Consider the following 22,675-nt stretch of genomic DNA (forward strand, 5'->3'; position numbering starts at 1 on the left):
GGCCCCGAGCCGGCGGGCCGCCCCCGAGCCCCCGGCTGGGCTCGGCAGAGCTGCGGAAGGACGTCTCACCTTGTTTACCCCGATCGCGGCCGGCGCGGGGGGAGGCTGCGGGGCGGGCCGGGGCGGGGCGGCCGGGGCGGGGCGCGGCGGGGCCGGGCCGGGCCGGGCCGGGGCGGGCGGCGGCGGCGGGGCAGTCGGGCTGCGCGCTGGGCACCGTGCGGGCGTGCGGCGGCCGGCAGCGAGCACGGAGGCAGCCAGCGTCCCCGCCACGTAAGTAGTTACTGATACGCCGGGGGGTGCCTCGTGGAGGGGAGCGGCGCGGTTGCCCCTCTCCTCCCCATGTCCTATCCCCAAGGGGAAAAAAAAAAAAAAATCATCAAACAAAATTTGTTCTCTGCATTTTTATTTTTTTTTTTTTTTTAAGCGATTCCGGTTGATTACCCCTTACGGCCTTTCGCTTATCGCCCTCCCAGCCCCTGCAGTAAGAACTCGGCCCCTTCTCGCCGCGCCGGTTTTTCTTTGTGCGTGAACTCCATTAAACGCGGCGAAGGCAGCGAGCCCCCGCTCACAAATCCGCTGTGCAGCGGGAGCGTGGGAGCGCTCTCTGTTCTCCGGTTGCACTTTTTGTTCTGTCGCGACAACGACAGCCCGTTCCTTGCCGGCAGTGCGGAGCGGTGCACGCTGTCCGGCGCTCCCGTGGTGCCGGTGCGGCTCCCCCGAGCCTCCCGCCGCGGTCCCGCTCCTTTGTCGGCCCAAGTTAAATGCTCCCTCGCTGTTTCGCGGGGCATTCTCGGAGCGCCCCGGGCGCTAGCGGCGAGGCTCCCGCGCCATCTACAGCCGAGCCGCGGCTGCGCGGTGCTGCCGGGCCATAGGGGAGCGGAAGAACGGTCCCGCTGCGCACACCGCGTTACCGATCTTTTGTTGCCGCCCGCGCTGCGCGCCCCGCGGGAGCGGCGGGCGCCCCGCCCCCGCCGCGCCGCCGCCCGCTCCTCGGCTCCCCGGCACCGGGCGCCGCTGCCCCGGCACCGCGCCGCTCCGCGCCGCTGCGCGCCCGGCCGGCGGCGGGAACAAAGGGCCGCGGGCTGAGCGCTCTCTCCCTGTGCCCAGGACGCGGCGCTGAGGCTGGTCGCCCGCCGCCGCCGCGCTCCCGCTCCCGCCCCCCCCGCCACACAAAGGCAGCCGCAGCTGGACGGGCGAGGGACCGCGCTCCACGCCAGGGCTCCGGTGCAGCGTCTCGGCTGGTCTTCTCCATACTCATGAACATACAAAGGTCAACCCCTATCACGATAGCACGATATGGGAGACCGCGGAATAAAACCCAGGATTTTGAAGAGCTCTCGTCCATACGGTCCATCGAGCCAAGCCAGAGTTTTAGCCCGAATCTAGGCTCGCCGAGCCCGCCGGAGACCCCGAACTTGTCGCATTGCGTTTCTTGCATCGGGAAATACTTATTGTTGGAGCCTCTCGAGGGAGACCACGTTTTCCGAGCCGTACATCTGCACAGCGGCGAGGAGCTGGTTTGCAAGGTAATGCTTCTCCTTGTTCTCCTCCTCCTCGGGTTCTCCCCTGTCGCGCCTGGGTTTCCCGTGTCTTGCACGGCCGCGTACCTCATTTATTGAACAGTGGAGAAACAAAAGGCAGGGAGACAGGATTATAGGCGAATCCCGTAACTTTTCCCTCTCTCCAGACAATGGCCACGTTATAGCGGTGGCCCGGAGCCAGGTCTGCCTTCTATTGGCAGGGGGATATTGTTCTGGAAAGAGCCGTTCTTGAAGTAGGTTTTAACGTGAGTTCAGACCAGGAGAAAGCCTCATCTTCCCCGCACTTCACTTTTCAAAATGGAGTAGGGAATCCCCAGCTAATTTTAAGGTGTTGGGACCTGCTGACTTACTCGGTTTTTGCTGCCCCCAATTCTATCTGTGCGTTGGGGTACGGAAGAGGATGGAGAGGAGGGGGTGGGGGTAGATTGCCATCAGCTTTGTCTTAAAAGTGATTTAAAAAAAAGAAGAACCACATCTAATTAATCAGCCTGAGCTCCCTCACGGTGGAGGTTGTTTGCAAACAGCATCCTCCCCCATTGCCCAACTGAGCAAGAATAAAACCTGCACACCTACGGTTTTTAGAAGTGCAGACAAAATAGCTATCCCACTCTTTGTAGCCTGCCGGCTTTTCTCTGCCTCCTCCCAGTTTGTTCCTACTATTAAAAGGTGAGCTGTGGGGAAAAAGAAACCCACGTGTGAACATCTGTGGAGGGGTGTTTTTGTCTTTTTGAGCTGAGGGAATATTATCCTTTGTTCCCAAACAGTGATTCTTATTGTCTGTAGTGAGACAGACTTATGTCCAGCAAACTGAAACAGTACCCAGAAGTAGTTTCTATAACTACGTAGCAAATTGCAACCTTGCAGCACATGCTGCAGTGTTTGTGTTATTCCCAAAACACAGAATTAATGCCATTTGTTAAACTTCTAGATGGAAAAGTAGATGTATTAGAGCTTACTAGTATTCCAGGGATTATTAATAGTGTTGCTGACTGTTCCATACTTTCTCATACTTGATTCATAAAAAGTTATGGGCTAGGCTGTAGCAGAGAATTGAAAATAATTGCTCGTCCTTGCTATTTGTGAAGATTGGGGTTCAGAGGGCAGTTTAAATATACTTACTGATTGAGATATAAAACCTGATGTTAAGGCAGCCTAGGACTTCATGTGATTATTTAGGGGAAAAAAGGCCTGTGGCTTTGCAAAGAACTAAAATTGCATGCTGAACTGGATGCTTTGTCACTAAACTGAAACAGAACATGAGAATTTTGAGAATGAAAGCCCAGCTCGATGCAGTAGTACAGTGCTGCACTCTAGGACATTGGCATCTTTTAATGAAATAAACAGATCTCACAAAGCTGCTGCTCTGCATGAAATTCTAGGTGAACTTGCATAGCAAGTGGTAAAGCGGGGGCTATGCGCTTCTTTGTTTCCTGTTTGGTTTGCAGGATTAAGGCACTGTTTTGATAACACTATGAACAGTATAACTGCAGCTCACAAAGCCTGGGCTGTTTTTTTTTCCCCTTCCATTTAAGCTGTATGTTTTTGAGCTGATCCTGACATTTGAATAGTATCAGTTTTTCCATACGTGCGAGGCACTACTAGCTGTGCTCCAAAAATACAATCTTAGCCTGGATTGCTAGTTTGTGAGTATGCAGTTGCCAGTCCTGAACTCGGCTTAATTTAATGTGTGCTTTAAAATGCCTGCAGTATCATGACAACTATTTGTCAAGTAGCCTTCCGGCAAAGAGAGGTGCTCTGGTGCCTTACTGAAGATGCTCTTAGAGATTGCTTGCAGAAATGTTGGGTTGGATAACAGACACATACTGATGATTCTCAAGATTCATTTGGCTGCACCCACTGACTGTACAGATGCCGTTATTTGCTTCAAGGCTCTGCGGCATCCAAACAATGGTAACTTCTCACTTCCAATTCCCAGCGAGACCTAAATCAAACTGCAGCTTATTGGACATTTGCTGAATTGAGGCCAGGGATCTTTAAAAGCTTGAATACAAAGAAGCCCTTTATAGAAGGTATTTGACAGTGTAGCAGTATGATAGCACTTCCTATCTACCCCCTTTCAAACACAGTACTGGTACATATCCAAAACTACTTATTTAACATAGTCTGAGAACCACAAAATGTAGCTTATTTACATTATGATAATCTCGTTTAGGAGAGAATTCTGGAAAGATGCTTTTTCACATGAGGGTTTGAGCTACATGAATATTCCTGCTTAAATTTTATTTTATAGCAGCTGCTTTATAGAAGAGCCATTCACTTACAATGTAGTAGTTACAAGTTTTGAGATCCAAATGTCAATGAATTCTCTTCTGGAATGAATTGCACACCAGGGATTTTAGCAACACCCCCTCCCTGCCCTGGTTCTGCTTCCCTGGTGCACCATGTCACCAGAATGCCTCGGTGCTAATCCTCCCCCCGTAAAATGTGCTGGGTCTGTTTGGCAGTCTGCCTTTAAGGTTGTTTTTCCCTGTGTCGGGGTAAGGCAGCGCAGGTATGGGGTGAGGGGAAAAGGAGGTCCACGAAGAGGGGGTGTCCCGGTTTCTTGGGATTTGGGTCCTCTTCTGTGGAAGCTGTTTATTAAGATTTTGCTGTGAAGCATTAAATGATGCAGGTTTTGAAGCCTCAGGTAAATATTGATTGAACTGTATCTTCCTCACTCAATTTTTAAAGGTTTTTAAAGCTTGAGAGAAAGCAGGGAGATACTTGCTTCTCAGAGAGGGTACAAATACCCGCTATCGGAACATAAATGCTAGAATACAGAAAGGAAAAGACCAATTGCAGTTGAAAACAGTTGTTAGAGAATTAGACCAGTTCTTCATTTTTATATTTAGTTCAAAGGACACATGACTACCTTAAATTCTTTTTACCAAAGTAACAAAACACTCACAAGTACATAAGTTACATATTAATTGAATTTTTATGCTGGTGGAATGCTGATACTTGCTTTGCAGTCCTCTGAAGCAGGTATAATTAAAAATAAGAATCACTCCTATCAATACATTGCTCACAGTCTCTTTTAACACACTGACTTCTGTTGTTCTCAATGAAGTCTTTCATTTTCTTGTAATGTGGTCTTTTCTCAATTGACTCAAATACTGATTCATTCGTCATCACTAGATTATAGTAACTTTTTATATTTGGGTTTCCCAGCAGCTTTTTTAGTTCTTACAGCTCATTCATAAGATCAGTGATAACATACTTAGTAGTAAAGGGACACTTTGCTTTTAATGGAGCACTTGATTGAAATGCAGTGTTCAGGGTGGTTTTGTCTTTGCCTTTTGAAGGGTGTTTGTCTGTGCTCCAACAGGCAGAGCTATTTCCCGGGTTGTCCTTCTGATCTTATAAACAGCCATTGTGGAACTGAGACTTGGAAAGTGAAAGTGACTTTGCTGTTTTTCAGAGATGAAAGAAAGGCAGGAAGTAAATAGGAATAGCAATAGATGATACTTTAAGCCTGAAAATCCTTAAGGCTTTAATGGGTTAATAAAATCAAAAGAGGCAGGCATGTGTACCGGGGTGGATTTAATGTGACAGTTTCTCTCAGTACAGAGCTACTGGCTGTATTTTTTTTTGAGTTTATTTAGATGGAAAATAGGAAAGAAACACGCTTCCTTCTGAGTACTGTCCTTATACATCACTGGTCCTCACAGCTTAATTTAGATTGCATTCTAGATTTGATTAGGTGTTAGCTAATGTAACTATGCTTGCTACCAGTTTTGAGGACTAGCCTTTCCTGTCAAGGTTACGTGTGTCTTCTGTGTGGGGTTGTACAGTCTGCTTTGTCTTGTCCTCAGTGCCATGAGTTTGTGACGTCCTGTTTACACTGGTGCAGCTTTCAGCAGCGACATAAATTGTACTTAGAGATGGTTTTGTTAGCAGAATCAGATCTACCGTGACTTCACTGTCCTTCTTGTCACTAACCTGGCTTTACTGTCATTGTTCCTGCAGGTGTTTGATATTGGCTGCTACCAGGAGTTATTAGCACCATGTTTTTGTCTGCCTGCACATAAAAATATCAACCAAATTACTGAAATAATTCTTGGGGAGACAAAAGCGTACGTGTTCTTTGAAAGGAGCTATGGGGACATGCATTCGTTTGTTCGTACCTGCAAGAAGCTTAAAGAAGAGGAGGCAGCCAAACTCTTCTATCAAATAGCTTCTGCTGTTGCACACTGCCATGATGGTGGACTGGTACTGCGAGATCTCAAGCTGCGAAAGTTTATTTTCAAGGATGAAGAAAGGTAAGAGTCTCCCTCGCTTTACAGCAGGGGGTGCCTGAGGTCAGATACTTGGAGTTGCAGGACATTGTACCCTTTCTTGTCACTGTACCATTTGTTTGTAGTACACTTTATTTTCCTCTGCAACCTGATTGTGGGATGGATGTGCCATTTTACCTTCTGGCTTAGGTTTTGGAGTAAAGTAAGTATAGAGCACTGTTTGCATCGGTGCTTGGCCTCTGCATCTCTACCTGGACAAATTTCCTCATTCCTAATGGGGAGACATCTGCAGAAAAGCTCTGCAAGGGTGTCTGGTGTAAGGGCTGCACCCTCATAAAGGCTGCTGGTGCTAAAAGAGGATCTAGTATGTTTAAGAGGACCGGGGACTGAAATGGCTCATTCCAGAGAGGAGGTGTAAAGAGGAAAAACAGTCAAGTGTTTTATGTAGAACTGTTCTGAGGACATGTTTTCCATGCTGGAAGGGTCTGGAGGCTGCTTGTAAGAGTATTATGTGGTCACTAATCCTGCTAAGACTAAAACTGTCTTGCACTGGGGGTGTTGTTTGTAGTATCAGCTGCTGTAGTACTTGGGGAGCTACTGTTTTATTTTTTTTTAATAGTATCTCTTCCCTATACACCCTTCTATGTAAATGATTTGGGAAAAGAGTATGGGAAGACAGGGAAAGCAATAGCACTGGATGCTCTGGGTATATTGTTGAAGTGCTGTTTCTGATATGGAGCAATAGCTGTACTTTGTAACAGTGGACATTTCCTATCTCTTTCATTGTGTTTATCAGTCTTCTTTGTCTTGAATGATGAATTTATTTGCAACTGCCACATAAGGTATCAGAGCAATAAATACTGTGAGAATAATGCCAGGCTTTCACAGAGTGATTAAATTGGAAGATGACCATTGAAAAACCCCCAAAAATCTAAATGGGAGCAGAGTCTGCCTTTGTGCTTCTTCCTGTCTTAGTAGAGGACAGAGAGATGTTTTTCCCTTTTAATTAACTGCTAGAAATTGTCTGAAACTTCTTCAAACTGCTGCAGAGTGAAATGGATGTTCTGGAGAGTTCTGTTAAAAAGAACCAGTGCATATCAATTTTGTTCGGGGGAATTACATGCAACAGCCAAATTCTCTAAGTTCTCCACAGGCTCAGGAAGTTGGTGATCTAAAAATAAGAAAAAACTAATACACAATTCATTCAGGAAAGAAAAGTTCCTGGTCTTAAAATAAAAATGACGTCATAAAGATGACCATCTAGCGCGTTTAAATATTCTCTACTTAAATTTTATTGCAAGCTGAGTTTTGCAAAATAGGCTTCTCCTTTTAATCTATTTACAGACTGAAAAATAATATTTTCACTTATTAATTCAATTCAGATGATTATCTGCAAAGCATTTTTTATTGTAGCCCCAAGGTCCGATTGCATCCTCATCTTTTTCAAATAAAAAAGCCTAAAATTAAATGAGATTAATGTCCATTCACAGAGAATTGCAGAGCAGGTAGATATAAACTGTACTTCCACAACTTTTACTCCCAGTTTAATAATTAAGCACCATTGTAGAACCTGTGATGCAGATAAGAAGGAACCTTGTGCAAAATAGTTGAGAGAGTGATTGTTCTCTGTTGTAGCTGATAATGTCCTAATGTTAAAGTGGATTTTTTTTTTCCTGGGGATATATGTAAACACGTGTGGTTTTGCATGAAGAGCAGGACTTGGAAGAGCTCCTCCAAGGGAAGGCAGATGAGCTCAGAGCAGTGCAGTGGGAGCAGATGTAGGCTTGTGCTGAATGCTGCTGAACTCCTACCCTGCTGCTTACTAGGAACTGAATGCAACATAGGAGGCACAGGGCCAAATGTTTCAGCCACCCAAGAAAAGTGGTGTGCACTGTAATAGCAGTGTTGGCTTTTATGAATGTTTTTAACTTAGCTGTTGTCTGTGAAATGACACTGGTACTCGGTTTTGAGCGTTGTCTTCTAGTTATACAATAATTCACTTTAAAGGTCAAATAGGACTTGCTGGTTATTTTTAAGATAATCATAATGCGGTTTTCTTCTGGATGTAATGTTGGTTTGTAAGTAGGAAGGTATTGTAATCCTCCCTCTGCTAAATAAACAGAGATGAAATAATGTGAGATAGAAATAGAACCAAACAGCAGTGACTGCCTTTTTTCACATCCTCTGCTCATCATACTGTAATCAGTCATCACTTTCAATCTGCTGCTATATTTAGAAATGAAAAATCTTCCTGGTCCTCCTGAGTTCACAGAGGTGTCGGTGTGCTGTCTGCACCCCTCAGAGCTCCTGTGTGTCTGAGGCTGCTGCTGAGGATCGTGTGTGCTGAGCAGTCCTTGAGGAGCTGCCGTCAGCAGCACTGCCTGGCAGATGGGTGCTGCACATCCCTTGCTCTCTGGTGCTCATAATGAACCAAAGAGGGAGAGAAGAGATAAAAATGATGTTTTGAGAAATGTGTGTGAATTCTGCTGCTGTGTGTCACCTGCTCTTCAGTGGAGCTCTGTCTTAGTAGTTCTTTTCCTATTTCTTCAAGGCTGTTTTTCTGCAGTTCATTTTGAGTACCTACCGCTTTGGAACTTCCTCTTCTTGAAGACTCTCATGGCTTTTATTTTGGTAGAAGAAAAGATGGGAAATACAGCATGCAGGCAACACATGAATGGAAAACTCAGTGCTTTTTTTTTATTTTTTTTTTTTTCTTAGTAAGATTCTTGTCTGCTGTTAGCTGAGAGCTGCCAGACTGGAGGAGCCAGAGAGAATGTGAAGGTTATATGGAAGTGGTTCCATTTGTTTAAAAAAAGAAAATCAATTTTAAAGCATTTCTTAGTACATTGTTTTTCATTGATCCTAATGAGATCCTTGTAGTTCAATAGAAAAACAGGTCTCCTGAAGTTTTGCAAGTGAGTGCATACAGTGTTGAAAGACTTTTCTACCCCGTTCCCATTATCTAAATTACAGCTGAAGTTTGCAAAGATTTGGGCTCCTCATCTAGCAGCACCACGAGTGCTCTTTGCTTCAACTCGATGTCCCCCCTAAAAATGTGTATTATTAGCATGTTGCAAGTCACAGTGCCTTGAGATGTTTCTAATGAACTGGGAGGTAAGAAGGTGGAATAAAGTCTTGTTGTAGACTGGTAGCACTGAGCATTTTGTAGGGGTCCTAATCGTACTAGAGGTGTTCTCTTGATGTGCTAAATCCATGACAGACTCTGACCATGTCTTACACTGTCGAGTGTAATTACTTCAGCACTTGAAATGAAACTCAGAATTCCACTGTGGAAACAAACAGAAACAATTTATCTGTGTTTCAAGGTAATTCATAGTTTCTTTAAATTCTGAACTGTAGGAAGTTTGAAGATAGGATAAATTGCATTCCAGGAAAGTGATGTGTGCTTTTGCTACATGGGGTTTTTGTTTTGTATAAAAAGTAACACAGTTGTGGCTTTTGGTGGGGAGTGTGTCTGTGGATCCCTTTGTAAACTATGGGTGAAATAGCCAGTCTTGTAGTACTGAAATTTCAGAGTTAAACTCCATAAACCTGCAGCTAATTTCGATGAAGCAGAAGTTCTAAGACATTACAGCATGGCTGGAAATGTTTCGTAAGACTGAGTTAGCAAGCAGCAGCACATCTATTAAATAAGTGCAGTGGCTCCCAGAACACTGAAAATATGGAAAACAATGCTGACTTGCCATGCTGAGTTTCAACAGACTTTCTAAAATACCTCTAAGATATTTGAACACTTCAAAAACTGTGTCCTTACACTTCAGGATGAAACTTGAATCCAAAACAGTGGGTGATTTACAGTAAGACATATTCTTGTATGTTTTCTGCTTCCATCCGTGTTGTTAAATGTTTTTTTTATCCTGGGTATTAAGCCAGGTTGGTGTTGATGTTGTGAGGCTCTTGCTTTTGGGTGTTTTATCTGTGTTCATGGCATGGTATTTACCGTTTTCCATGTTCAGCCTGTCCTCATAGTAGGCCCTTGGGCAGAAGAACCATGCCCTTCTCCTAGCTGGTGTCCCATAATGATGTTGCAGAACAGGCAGGGTTTCTTGGGTTGCGCTAAAAATAGTGCTATACACAGTATATAGCTAATAAAGCAGTTCATCAGTCTGATACATAGCAGATGCTTTGAGAAAGCCATCTGAAAGATCTCAGAATTAAATGAAGCATTTCTGTGTTGGTTGTTTCAATGGTTTGCTCAATACGAGAACATTTCTGCTGTCAAGGAATTATTAATTTCTTTAGTGTGTTTTTAAGCCTTTAATTATATTAAAATATTAGCTGTCGTAATATTCAAAGCTTAAAGACCTTGTACATTCATCATACTTGTTGAAGGGAAAATTAAAATAATTTTGGTATTTAGATATTGTAATTTTCCTCTATTCTTTGAGTAAATATGAGGCAGGTGTGATTCAATAAAAATAAACAGGATTTGACACTTTTTGCTCTATGCCAGGGGAATGCAGCCAGTACAATACACTAATTTAGAAAGCTTGTGTTAGCATAACGTATTTACTTGGTGCTCTCAGAATATTTTTCTCTCTTTAATTTCTCAGCTTTGTGTGGATGATGCTTTAATGTGACCTAGTTTTGTTGTTTGCAATTCTCACGATACAAACCTGATCCCACAAAAAATACAAATGCATATACCAACCTTTTTTGCACGCAGGCTTGTCATTTTCTATCGTTAGTAGTAAGCTTTTCTTCCCAGCATTTGTCAGATTACAGTGTGGTCAGCTGCTGCTTCATCAATGTGTTAGAATTTGCTGTTTCCTTTAGAATTCCATAGAGAACATATAAGTTAATGCTTTCCCTAAGTTCTCGAAAGAGAGTCCTGAAGTGGAAGAAAAGCAAACAAAAGGGCCAAAAAGTACAAGTTCTTCAATAGTGGAGAATCACATGGCAGATTTTAAACCAGAAATTATTATTCTTAGAATATGGGAGGAAGGAGAATTTCTCAATGGACAGCAAATCTGCTGTGAGGCTTAGGGTAGAAGATTAAACGGTTGCACAGCTGTTTTTCACTGAAGGGTTCGTGCCCCCTTTGCCTTTATGTGGTTTGGTTACTAAATCTGTGTATCTCACCCTGTTCCTGGGAGCAACACTGAATTTGTTTCCTGCTAGGTGCCCTTCCCAGCAGGAGGGAAGAGAGAGGCTGTCTGCAGGTGGTGAACATCACACCCGCCCTGTGAAGTGCACAAATCTTCCCCTGAGGGTGTAGATAGTCATACAGGTTAATTGTTGTGCCAAAGGTTATAAATTAATTCAAAAGCCAGGGAAGATTTGGCTGCTGTCTGGCCCTGGGATGATAATGGGAACTCAAATGGACCTTGGGTCAGCTCAGGGCCTTTCAGTGAGAGCATGAGTGTCAAGAGCCTTTGCTGTTGTACCCAGTGCTGGAGTTTGCAGGAGGTTTTACCCCTGGACTGTCCGTGGTTCATAGTAGGGCCTTGTCGTCTTTGCTCTCCCCGTTCAGGCAGGATGCAGTGGTATGTGTTGGCTGTCATGCCAGTCATGGGTGGTGCCTCTCCTGATTTGCCCATCGTGGGGGTGATCTCTCTGATGAAAGGTGCTTTGTAGTCCTTGGGATGTGTCTTAGGACATCTCAAATTCAGTTCAACAGCTGGTTCTTTTGAAGACTTGAAAATCTCCATCCATAGACTTGCTTCAAAATGGTCACGTTGAATTACGAGTGGAGACTGAGGATACCTGTGGATGTCAGCGCTGGGGGTGAGAAAGGGAGGCAGGAGCCCAACTAGCCACAGCTGCAGTAGATTGTCAGAGTGAAATTCTTCTGCTGCCTTCTCTTCTAATTGTCCTTATTATCACACTGGGAGATTACTTCAGGCTTGGGAGGGAGGGGAAAGGTGGAGATTGTAAACAGGAGCCAACCTGGGGCATATTTAGACTTGAGCACCTGCTTTTTCGATAAATGTGTATTGCTTGGAGACAGGACTGCAGACATTTAAGCAAAAGGTTTTCAGTAAGGTTGTGAAATAATAGCATGGCTCTGCCTTAGTGCTGAGCACCTTTAGTAGGCTCAGAAAGTGCGGGGCTGTTTTCACAACATGCAATTATGTTAAAAAAATAAAATTGTGGTCTTCTTTCCCTGTAGAGCTCCATCATACCTTGTATCAAAAGACCTAGAAAAGATTGGGAACACAGTATATTGTTGGCAGCACAGCCTTTTAAAACTCTGATCTTCAATGTGATCTAACAAGATAAAAGTGAGGTGGTGAAGTAGCTGCCCTGAACCAGATTCTTATAAAAAAATTGATTACCCGGGGTGTTGTACGTCTGTGGAAGGTCTGAGCTTCCACCAAACTCCTCTGTGGAGGGGTCTGCATTGGATATCACAGCACCCCAACACATGCATTGCTGCCTACCAACTCTACCAACCTTCTGGGGAATGTGTTTTGTCCTTAGGCAATAAGGGCATGGAAGAAACTAAGTATATGGCACATAGGACAGGCTGTTCCCAGCAGTCCTATTGGAGCTTTTAAAGCTGAGGTCTTTGGGGCACCAGCCCTTCCTGGGGGTGCCAGAGCATTTTTAAGGGGAATTCTGTAGGGAAAAACCCCAGAGCAGCTTAAAACAAGTTAAAAGCTGGTACTGCACATCAGGGAGGGTGCAGGCAGGGCTGACTGTGCTGTTAGCATCCCTGCAGAGGAAGGGTGGGGGAGATGCAGTATTTAGAGGCTTCCTTATTGTGCGGAAGTGCCAGTGAAGGAATCTTCCCTTAGGAACAAGGTTCATCCTGTAAACCTGTGCTGCCTGCAAGTCCCAGTTGTCTTTATAAACATATCCTTGAGCCTGTTTCATTATGCAAGAGACTGTCTAACAGCCTTTGTGCAGGGTTTGTTTTTTTTTCTTCTCTGAAGTTGTGTAGGATGTTGTGTGGTGAACACCCATGCTCTTTGCTGTTACAGACTGGAAAGGGATCTATTGGTGAAAGGAGCAGGAGTTAAATTGATGCCATAACATTTCCCCCTGCTCCTGTGTGCCTCTCTCCCCCCAAGGAGATTGGGTAGTTGTGAGTTCAGAACGAGTCTTTGCACCAAAGCTACAAATCATCTGCCCGGGGTTTTGCTACTGCCTTACCTGTCTTACTGGCTCCCTGATGGCAGCCTACTTCTGTATTATTTAGGAGAGATTCCCTTAGTTTAAAAAAAGAAAAAAATCGATTAGCAAAAGATAACTGCTTACAGTATGGAGCTTCCCTTTTATTTTTTTTTTAATTTTTTTTTTTGCCTCCTTGTGATTCTTAATTGCGTGCTTGCTCTTCTCATCTTTATGATGGGGGTGAGCAACTGACCTCGATTAAATGACCTGTGAATTACTGGCCACCTAGGAGCAATCCCTGGTCCACTGGGCAGTCAATGGCCTGAGTGCCTCTACCTAGGGAAGGGCTTTCCTGGCCTCAGTCAGAGTAATATTGAAAAATGAGATAACATTGCTTGAGTGCTTTTAGTTCTTACTGTTGAAGGAATATTGTGAAGAACTTTTAGAAATTGCCATTTTATGTTTACCTGCAATTGTATTAAAAAATGGCAATTCAGATGGCAAAGATATTTGTTTCCTGATCTCCCAAGTCTGCTGCATACAATCTGTAAACCTGGATCTTCTAATTTGACCCAGCCTAAGTAACAATTGGATGGTCTATCTGGAGTGTCCATAGCAGGATGGCTCCTTCTGTCTCTTCCCAAAGCAGCTAATTTGACTATCATTCGGGGAGTGTTGCTGCGCAAAAACTGTGGGTCTGGTCTGCGGTTAGTGTTCCCAAAATGGGAATGTTAGCTCAGCTGCTGTTCAGGTATTATTTCTCATGCAGATGGCTTTGGGTACAGACTAGAGGCAGATGCTTTCATTGATTCAGGTGCAGGCTCCTTTACTACTGACTGCTTATCCACTGCAGTGAAGATATTTTCTTCTGAAACACTCAGACTATTATCAGTTGTTATCTCTACTTTAAATGTTAAAGATTTTTTTTTTTTTATATCCTGCCTTATGAGTTTAGAGCCCTCTGAATAATTCCACTGATTTTGTATGGAAATTGTTTGCTTCTGGAAAGCAAGTGTGAATGTTGGATTCTTACAGCCTGGTTTCAGGGTCAAAAGGCAGGATAGCAATTTGCTGGTAGTCCCAAAGCTCTGCAGGGAAGAATAATGTGAATCTGTTGGAAAAAAGTATGGAATGAGCAACAAAGGCAGAGGTGAGTGCTAACTCAGAAGGTTGCATTGGAGAATCTTCTGGAAGATGTTTAATTGATTATGTTTTGTTACATTACTGAAGAGCAAAGTCTGAATGCAGTCAAGTAATGAATGGCATATTGATAAGAAACTGAGTGGTATTGTTTTTCATGGGTTTCCCTGACGGTTTCTATGGGGACAAAGACGCATTTCCCGTCCGAGTGCTGCTGCTGCCCTCTGATTGCACTTCTGTGGTTTCATTCACCAGTAATGGGAAAGCATTCATAGGCAGAATAGCTTCCCCTTTTTAAATAGCCATGATTCAGGGTTGTATTTTTTTTTTAATGCATTAAACTAATGCAGTGTTTTATCAATGATCTGATAGATGCATAATGGTCTTTTTCCAAGTGCTTATTTGGGGTCTGCATTAAAACTTGAAATTATGTATTGTAATTACATAAGGGTTGGCAAAAGTCTTTGTTGCCCTTCAGTGTGTGTACAAAGTGATTCTGGTCCAGCTGTGGCACTAGCTTACCTTTGAACTTTGGGGATTAATTTTGTTGCAACTCTTCGTCAAGCTCAAATGCTGGTGCTTTTGGAAAACTTTTTTCTTTTGTGGGGATCTTTAGTTGACTCAAGTGAGTTAATTATTTAAAGAATGAGAGGTTTTTAGAGAGCTGGTTTTGTTTGTCCTTTTTCTTCTCTGTGATGGGAGGCGCTTGAAAGTTGATTGTGATTTCACACCTTCATGTTTGACTTTTCCTGTCCTTTGCCTTAACAAATATCAAATTTTGAGTTGTCCAGTTAATCTGCAGTTGGATACACTCCCCACCCTTTTCTGTGGAGGTTCTGTATTCTCAAAATCAGCTTGTAGTTTTCAGGGTATGTTTGTTGTTGTTGGCTTTTATTCCTTTTCCTGGGTATTTGATCTCCGTGCTTTCTGAGAGAGGCATGTGGGGGAGAGATTGCTTCTCATTCAGTATGTCTCTGCATTTCTCTGTATTTAGACTTTGAATCCCCTTTTTCCCATTCCCTTCCATACTCCCTGCCTGCTGTCCCTCTCCCAAAAAAACCTCAAAAACCACACCCAAAATCCTCACTGTATTGCAGAAAGGGGAGCTCTTTTAGCTAATGCTTGAAATGCAGACTAAGGTAAGACCTGCAGAGCTGGAAGCTGTTTCTCACAGAGATGGGGTGCTGTGCATTGGGAAATAGCAGCTTCTGAGCCAGGCTGCTCCTTTTTGATTGCCTGAAAAGATATGAAATGACTGTTAAAGGGGAGTGAGAGTTGCTGTGCACACCTGGGCAGTACCCACTGGGTGAGGCTGAGGTGGGTGAAATCATCTGTCACTGAAAATGGGCTGCAGTGGCTCACCCAGCCCCAGTCCTGGCTGGTGGTGAGGGGGGCTGGCAGAACCACCCTGTGAGCTCCTTCTGCTGCCGGCTGTGTCACATCAGACAGCTCTTCCCGTCCTCCTGTGCTCTCCTGGCTGCGCGGAGGGGAAACCTGTGTTGTTGTGTACTGCAAAGACACCGGAGTTGGAGATGAAACCGGGAACACCCGAGCGAGCGAGCGGTGCCTGGGTGTAGCTGGAGGGGAGAAAAGCCCTGCTGAGGCCGTGCAGCTGGCAGAGTGTGCTCAGGGCACGCAGGCCCTGCAGCCTGCCCGGGAAACGCGTGCCCGGGGCCGCGGGAGCGCTGCCTGTTTGTGGGGGAGCCATTTCGCCAACCTGCACCTTGCACACGAGGGAGGCTCTGGCTGAGGGCTTGGGGGCTGACCAGGAGGAAGAGGACTGAAGGTTGTGTTTTTGTTTAATTTGGGACCTTTTGTTTCCTCAAAGCCTGTCAGCTCAGCAGGATGAAAAACCTGGGTTGAGTGTTTTCATTTGCCCATAGCTTACAGAGGAGCAGGCAGATAAGGGCCAGCTGTTGTTCCATTTGCTTGCTTAAACAAAACCCTCTGTTTTGTGTGGAGACTGCAGCACCTTGCGAGGAAGGCAAGATGAGGATATGGCTTTTGTGTGATGGTTCTGTTTTATTATCAAGAAATTCTTTCTTCTCTTGGAAAAAAATAGGAATTTTTGACGCACCTTTCAGTCTGTTCTCTGTGGTTTTGTACTGTGTCCATTGTAGGAAATGAGAGATTAGGGAATTCCAATAATTTTATGTAATATAAAAGCTTCTTATTGAACTGTTTTTCTAAAGTCTTTGGCAACTCCCAGAAATGTAAAATAGGATAGGAAAGTAAACAACATTTCCCTGTGTTGTTGACACTGGGATGGCAGGCAAGTGCGTGTGGGGGTGAATTCCCTCCTGGAAGTTGTTTATAAATAGCCTGCTCTGCCCCACTCCCTGTGTGTGTGTTCTGCTTCTGTTAGTTAGCAGGAGTGAGTCGAAGCTTTCCTGTCTGGCAGTTCAGTGACTTAATGCATGTTTGAGTATCTGGCCCCACTGTTTTATTGCTACACATGCTTTTCTATGGAAAAACTGAGGTGGGCAATGCAAATGGAGCCACAACTCATGTCCCTGCCTTCCCTTTCATTTCCTCTTCTCTGTTCTCTGCCCTCTTTGGCATGTTATTTTCCTCTGGGCATTTCTCCTTGCTTCTCTTCCTGTGTTGTGCAGGTGCAGGAATGTGTCAAAGCTGAGCACTGAGAAAGGACTCTCCTAAAGTCACTCTCCTGTTGTGGACCCTCTGCTTTGTGTACAGAGAGAAATTTCTGTGGTCTTGGTAATTGTAGTTAAGTTTTTCCTTGCAGCCCGCTTCCTGTGTGGTACATTGCTGCTGTATAGTATTATTTGAGTGCTAATGAGGGGGTCATCCATGGCCAGAAGTACTGTTAGGATGGCAGTGGTAATTAATGAGGAAGCAGGTGTCTTGAACAAAGCACATTAGCTGAACTGAACTGGAGGAGCAAACACTGGCCTGTTTCAGGAGAGAAGGAGCTGCCCTGACACTCTGTGCTTGGGAGCCAGGTATTTGGAATTCTGTATTTATGACTTCCTCATTTGGGGCATGTTGCCAGAGGGGCTTTCACCTTTGCTAGTAAACGTATTTAGCTGTTGAAAAGGTCCAAGTGTCATGAAAGTTTATGGCACCGTTGCCTCTGGAGTACTCCATGGAGTAAAAGGCTCTTCTGTTGGTTCAAAAAAGATAGGGCTGAACTGCCCTGGAACTAAGTCTAAGCCAGAGCTGGCCCAGATGTTGCAGCTCAAGCTCAGTCAATGTTGTCTTCAGTAAACATTTAAGAAACAAGGCTCTCCTTGTCTATTTTAATGCCTGTTAAATTATGTGCTTTAGTCAAGAGACGCAAGTTTTGCCTTCTGGGATGAAGATCAGTCCCTGCCTGTAAATGTCTGTGGTATGGGAACAGGGCCATGACACAGGGCTAAGAGTGATCATAACAGACCTGTGGGGTTGAGGAATGAGGGCAGTAATACCCAAGTTAAGTTATGATCCCAAATTGTTGAAAGGAAAATCTGCACTATTGCTAGGTCACTCTGCCATCCCAAGGCACTGGACAAGCCCTGTTGCACTGTAGTGACTCTATTCTCAAAACCATCCTTTTCTGGGAAATAGTAAAAGGTACTTGGTAATCCTTTGGATGCCTCCAACAGGGATAGATTTTTAAATATAGATACAAAGCCTAGCAGTGAGAAAGGAAAGAAAGGTTATGTTCATCTAGTGCTATGACAAGCAGCTCTGCATCATTTTTTCTGCTCCTATGTGATATCCATAAGGAAAGAAAATTCTCTTGCAGAGGTAATTACTGCAGCACAGTGACAAGTTCACAGTGCTTTGCAGGCAGCAGGAGTTTGCAATCTAGATAAGGCATCCCTGTCATCTCTGCAAGTCCTTTGCCAGCTTCTCTGTTCATTCCAGTGTGAGGAGCTCCTCCAGCTCAGCTGGGTAGATAAGCTTGCTGTTAATCTTGGCCTTCAGCTCACCTGATCTCCCTCACCCAAAAGTCTATTTGGGAAGACTGAAATCTGTTAAAAGTGCTCTTTCATAATTTCTCTTAAAATTGCTGGGGTAAAGGAAGATGTTGGCTGGTTGGAGGGGTCATTCAGGATCAGAGTGACCATTTCATTACTGTTAAGCCTCATGGAATTACAGGTGTACAGAGTGGCTTTGCCAGCATGAAGGTGTCAAAATGCCCTTGTGTCATTAGAACTGGGTTTGTATTTGGGCATGAATCCTACATGGGTAGGTTAGAGTGCATCCAGCTTAGAAAATGTCTTGAGGTTTATGTCCCTTTTTGGAAATCATGTCTGTGTAAATTTAACCAAAAGCATGGATATGGCAGTTCCTTCTCTATTTTTAAGAGATAAACTTACTAATGAATTTAGTGGACATGACTGTATTTGAAATCTTGTAGCTGTATGTGTGGCAGTATTCCCTATATGTCTCTAATATCTCTAACCAGTATGTAAGAGACAGTACCAATTTATCTGTAATAGCTGCTGTGAGTAAGATTTTAAACTGATGCACTTCTGCAGTTGTCAGATTTTGGTAGAGTATGACTATTACGACCATGTAATTGCAGCAGCCAGAATTTGTGTTTGATTTTACTTACCTTGATAGTGTTCTTTTTTTTTTTTCCCTCCCGCAGGACTAGAGTGAAATTGGAAAGCCTAGAAGATGCTTATATTTTAAGAGGAAATGATGACTCTCTTTCTGATAAGCATGGATGCCCAGCCTATGTGAGTCCAGAGATCTTGAACACAAATGGCAGCTACTCTGGCAAAGCAGCGGACGTATGGAGTCTAGGTGTCATGCTTTATACCATGCTAGTTGGACGCTATCCTTTCCATGACATTGAGCCTAGTTCCCTCTTCAGCAAGATCCGTCGAGGGCAGTTTAACATTCCAGAAACTCTATCCCCTAAGGCAAAATGCCTCATACGTAGCATACTGCGTCGAGAGCCATCAGAAAGGCTGACTTCACAGGAAATTCTGGACCATCCATGGTTTTCTACAGATTTTAATGTATCGAATTCAGGATATGGTGCTAAGGAAGTATCAGATCAGCTGGTGCCTGATGTCAACATGGAAGAAGACTTGGACCCATTCTTTAACTGAGCACAAAGACTGGTGTTCAGAAGGTACACAACCTGGAGATGGACACATGAAGGAGCCCTTCCTGACCGCGTTCAATCACATCCTGCATCAGCCTAGCTTGGTAGCAAAAGACACTCAGAGGTCCTCGGATTGAGAAGGAACCTCCACAAGGAGCTAATATAACAAATGTAGCATGGGGACAGATTGGGGGGGGCGGGGAGAGCTTGCTATCAGGTTAGATTGATTTGGAGGAGAAAAGGCAGCATGGAGCAATTGTAGCTTCTCACCTTTTTGGAGCCAAGGAGACTGCACATGCCAATTCTGGTGCAGCTGTATCACTCCTGTTTCTGTTCCATTAAAAACAGTGGTAACTCACAACAAATAGAAACTTTTTTGCCTCAGCTCACATCTTGGCATCGCACTGTTAGATATTTAACTTCAGCCATTATTCAGGGAAAATACAATTGGCTAATTTTTTTAATCAGATGTCTAATAATTAATGGGATTAATACAAGAAAAAAATTAGGTGCACAAAGACGGACATGAAAAGTGGGTGCTAAAAACAAGCAAAATTTCAGTTCATGTCTCTTGATAGCTATTTTCAAGTCATTTCTTCTAAATAAACTACTTAATATTCTTGTCAGGAAATGACATTTTAATGCTTTGTTCCCTTAAGGGGAAGTAACTGTCATTTAACAGGCTGTTCTGTTTTGTGTCAAATGGTTTGTTGCAGGAAGCTATTATAACTCGAACTTCCAGATGAATTACTGCTATAATAGGGAAGAAAAAAAGAAAAGAAGAAAACTGTATAATTTTTTTTTTTTAAAGATATGAGATACTGGCTTCCATATCTGCCATGCTGCACGTATATGACTAGAGAGGGCAGAAAGCCCTTAACAGTGTCTTCATCTGAGTACCAATCTCTTCTTTACTGACTAGCCCATGTGTAAATAGAGGGCTCTTTATTGTTGAGGAAGAGTATTGTGGGTTTTTTCTTTGAATTCCTTTAAACTTGGGAAAAGAAATGTTTGGTTTTCATTTTTGCTTATGTCCAGACTAAGAAATAAGAGGGTATTAATAAGCTGAACATTTATATTACAGATATTCCTCTTGAAACATACACAGTAATATGCACCTTTTGTATTGTCAAGACTTATTCTATTTATTGAAGAAAATGTCACAGTAGTGATGTATTAAGCCAGTACTTCAATTACGGGTTGACTTGGGATGACATGTTACATGCTGTAGTTAACACACTTCTTTTCTGTTCAGGTATTTCTGTCCCTAAATAACTTTTTATTTAGCTTCTTTATTTTTTTTTTTCCTAGATAGCTTTATTTGATTTAGACTGGCAAATGTTTTTATTACTGCTTTTATATTGCTGTATGATATTGAAATCTCTTGGCATAAATATTTGTGTTTCCAGTACCTCAGTTGTTCTGATATTACTGCCTGTATACGTTTTGTGAAGTGGTCATGTTTTTTGGGTAGGTACATGTGGACTCTGTAGTATGTAAATGTTACTTGAATTTGTGCTTAATTATAGTATGTGGCATGTGCGTACAGCTACTTGGCATTTGACGTATGGATGCTATTTGCCTGCCTTGCAGGAAAGTTACGGTCCCACTCTCAAGAGGATGTTTCACAGTTCTTTATCAAGAGACAAAGCTAGCTGCAGCTGACCTGCCTTGGTTCTATTTTGGTAACTAAGAATATAAAGGAGTAATGTTTTTACACTCTGAAGATGGTGCTGTGTCAAGAAGGACATTTTTTTATTTTATAAGTACCTTATAGGAGGAAAGATTGGTGATGTGCATGGTGGGGTTTTACTGCCTCTGGTGCTTTGTCATGTATTTGGTTTAATGTTTTTGTCCTAATCTCTTCAATAAATAAAATTGTGCATATTTAACTAAATTTCAGTGGTGAACAGTGTTTTTACTGAATGCCTAAGCTGCTACAGGAGTTTGCTCTGTTAGCATCGTTCAGCTGGTATTTTTTATGTTGCTGACAAGCTCTTGCCTAGTCCATGAGCTGAGAAAACTTAGCACTTATATTTATTTACAAGTTAACACTTTAAGCCTTTTCATCAACAATTTTAGCATTTGCTATGAATAAAATTGGCTTTTATTTTCTTTTCTTTTTGCTGGTGCCTGTATCTTACCAAGCCCATTTACCTTTTTCAAAAAGGGTCTTGAAATGTGGTGAGAGCATTGGTGGTGGGAGGCTCTTTGGCTGATGAAGAGAGATACCAAAATGGAGTGAGCTGGTATTTGCACTTTCCAAAATCCTGGGGCAATCTGCATTTTGCATTTGCACCTCAGCTCCAGAAAGGATCAGAATTAGCACCTGTTAATTTAATGTCTTTTATTTAAGGCCAGATTCTGTTTCTGTAATTCATCTTGATAATTAACAGATGCAGGTAGTGACATATATAAGAACATGTAGGGTAATAAGATGCTTTGAGTACATGAGGCAGGACAGATGAATCGTGGTCTATTAAGGAGAGTTTGAACTGGGCTTTGATTTGAACCACACTGCAGGCTCTTTTCAGCACCTCTGTAGTTTCAAAAAGCTATAGGTGGTTGACAGTCACCCCTGAAGAAACCCCCCAGCCTCAAAATTCTCCATTGCAAAATAAAGATGAACGCAGTAAAACTGCTAGCATAGGGTTCACTGTCAGCCTGTCTAACTTTGATGTGATTTCTTCCTAGGTAATTCTTGGCATGTGTTTCTTTTGGTAGATTGAGAATTAAAACTTGATTGTAGCACTAACCAGAAATGTTATTAACATGTAGAAACACTTGAAGATCAGTTTTTAAATGATCTGAATGCCTGCAGCCAAAGTTTAAATTACTTGAAATTCTTTCAAATCAAACTCCCACAATAAATGTGCTTTACAGAAAAAAGCAGATTGTAATCAGTCATAGAGAGAAGGGGGAGCACTGAGGATTTCCCTCTCCCCCACTAAAAGTTAAGTGAACAGCTTCTGTTCTGTTTGGGTGGAAGTAGTTAGACCTTATTTTCCAGCAACCTGCATGCTTGCTTTTTCACTGCCAGTAATTATATGAAAAATGCAGCTGACTAATGATTGCTCGTTTGCAGTGAATTTTTTATTTGAGGATAAAGCTGCAGAGGAATCCTTTGGCAGCTGAAGTCAGTTTTATAAAATGCTGAAGGGGTGTCTTGTTTTTGAAGCTTCCTTTTTACTAAAGCTAAACCCAAGAGGGGGATTTGTGATTCTGATTTCTGGCTCTTTTTTTTTTGTTATTTCTGCTTCATGGGCACTGCTAGTTGAGTATATAGGTATAGCACTGCTTGCTGCAGAAGTGCTTGAGACAGCTTTCTTCATGCTCCACCCTCAATTGGGGTAACAACTGCAGTGGGATTTGGGATTTTGCTGAGCAGACTGTCACATAGTCCTAGCTGTCTCTCAGTCCTGGGGAAAAGGATGATCTCACAACTGTGCAGGGTGAAAAGCCATGTCTACAAACAAAACCATTTCACAGAATATGACCCCATGGCACACTTTGGAAGCCCTCCAGCCCCTCATTCTCCCCTACTCCTCCCAACTGGGGAAAAAAAAAAAGAAACCAAACTTTTTTTTTTTGCTACAATATATATCCTGTCA

At 43.3% G+C, this 22,675-nt stretch overlaps 1 protein-coding gene across 1 annotated transcript; it reads left to right on the forward strand.

Annotated features, from left to right (window-relative positions):
* The first annotated feature begins 209 nt into the window (after nt 1–209).
* TRIB2 (tribbles pseudokinase 2) lies at nt 210–20,961 on the forward strand. The gene is made up of 4 exons (XM_014251474.2): nt 210–270; nt 1,108–1,526; nt 5,511–5,803; nt 18,600–20,961. Exons 2-4 carry the CDS (start codon nt 1,257–1,259, stop codon nt 19,066–19,068), a joined length of 1,032 nt encoding a protein of 343 aa, XP_014106949.1. The 5' UTR covers nt 210–270; nt 1,108–1,256; the 3' UTR covers nt 19,069–20,961.
* Nucleotides 20,962–22,675: the final 1,714 nt, after the last annotated feature.

The sequence above is a fragment of the Pseudopodoces humilis genome, chromosome 3, assembly GCF_049639895.1.
Source record: "Pseudopodoces humilis isolate 2021_Gansu_Grassland_sample_001 chromosome 3, ASM4963989v1, whole genome shotgun sequence".
Classification (NCBI taxonomy): Eukaryota; Metazoa; Chordata; class Aves; order Passeriformes; family Paridae; genus Pseudopodoces; species Pseudopodoces humilis.

Excerpts from the sequence above, each read along its gene's own strand:
- TRIB2 (XM_014251474.2), top strand. The coding sequence starts at position 1,257 with ATGAACATACAAAGGTCAACCCCTATCACGATAGCACGATATGGGAGA. Across the intron at positions 1,527-5,510 it reads GCGAGGAGCTGGTTTGCAAG|GTGTTTGATATTGGCTGCTA; the intron begins GTAATGCTTCTC and ends TTGTTCCTGCAG. Across the intron at positions 5,804-18,599 it reads ATTTTCAAGGATGAAGAAAG|GACTAGAGTGAAATTGGAAA; the intron begins GTAAGAGTCTCC and ends TCCCTCCCGCAG.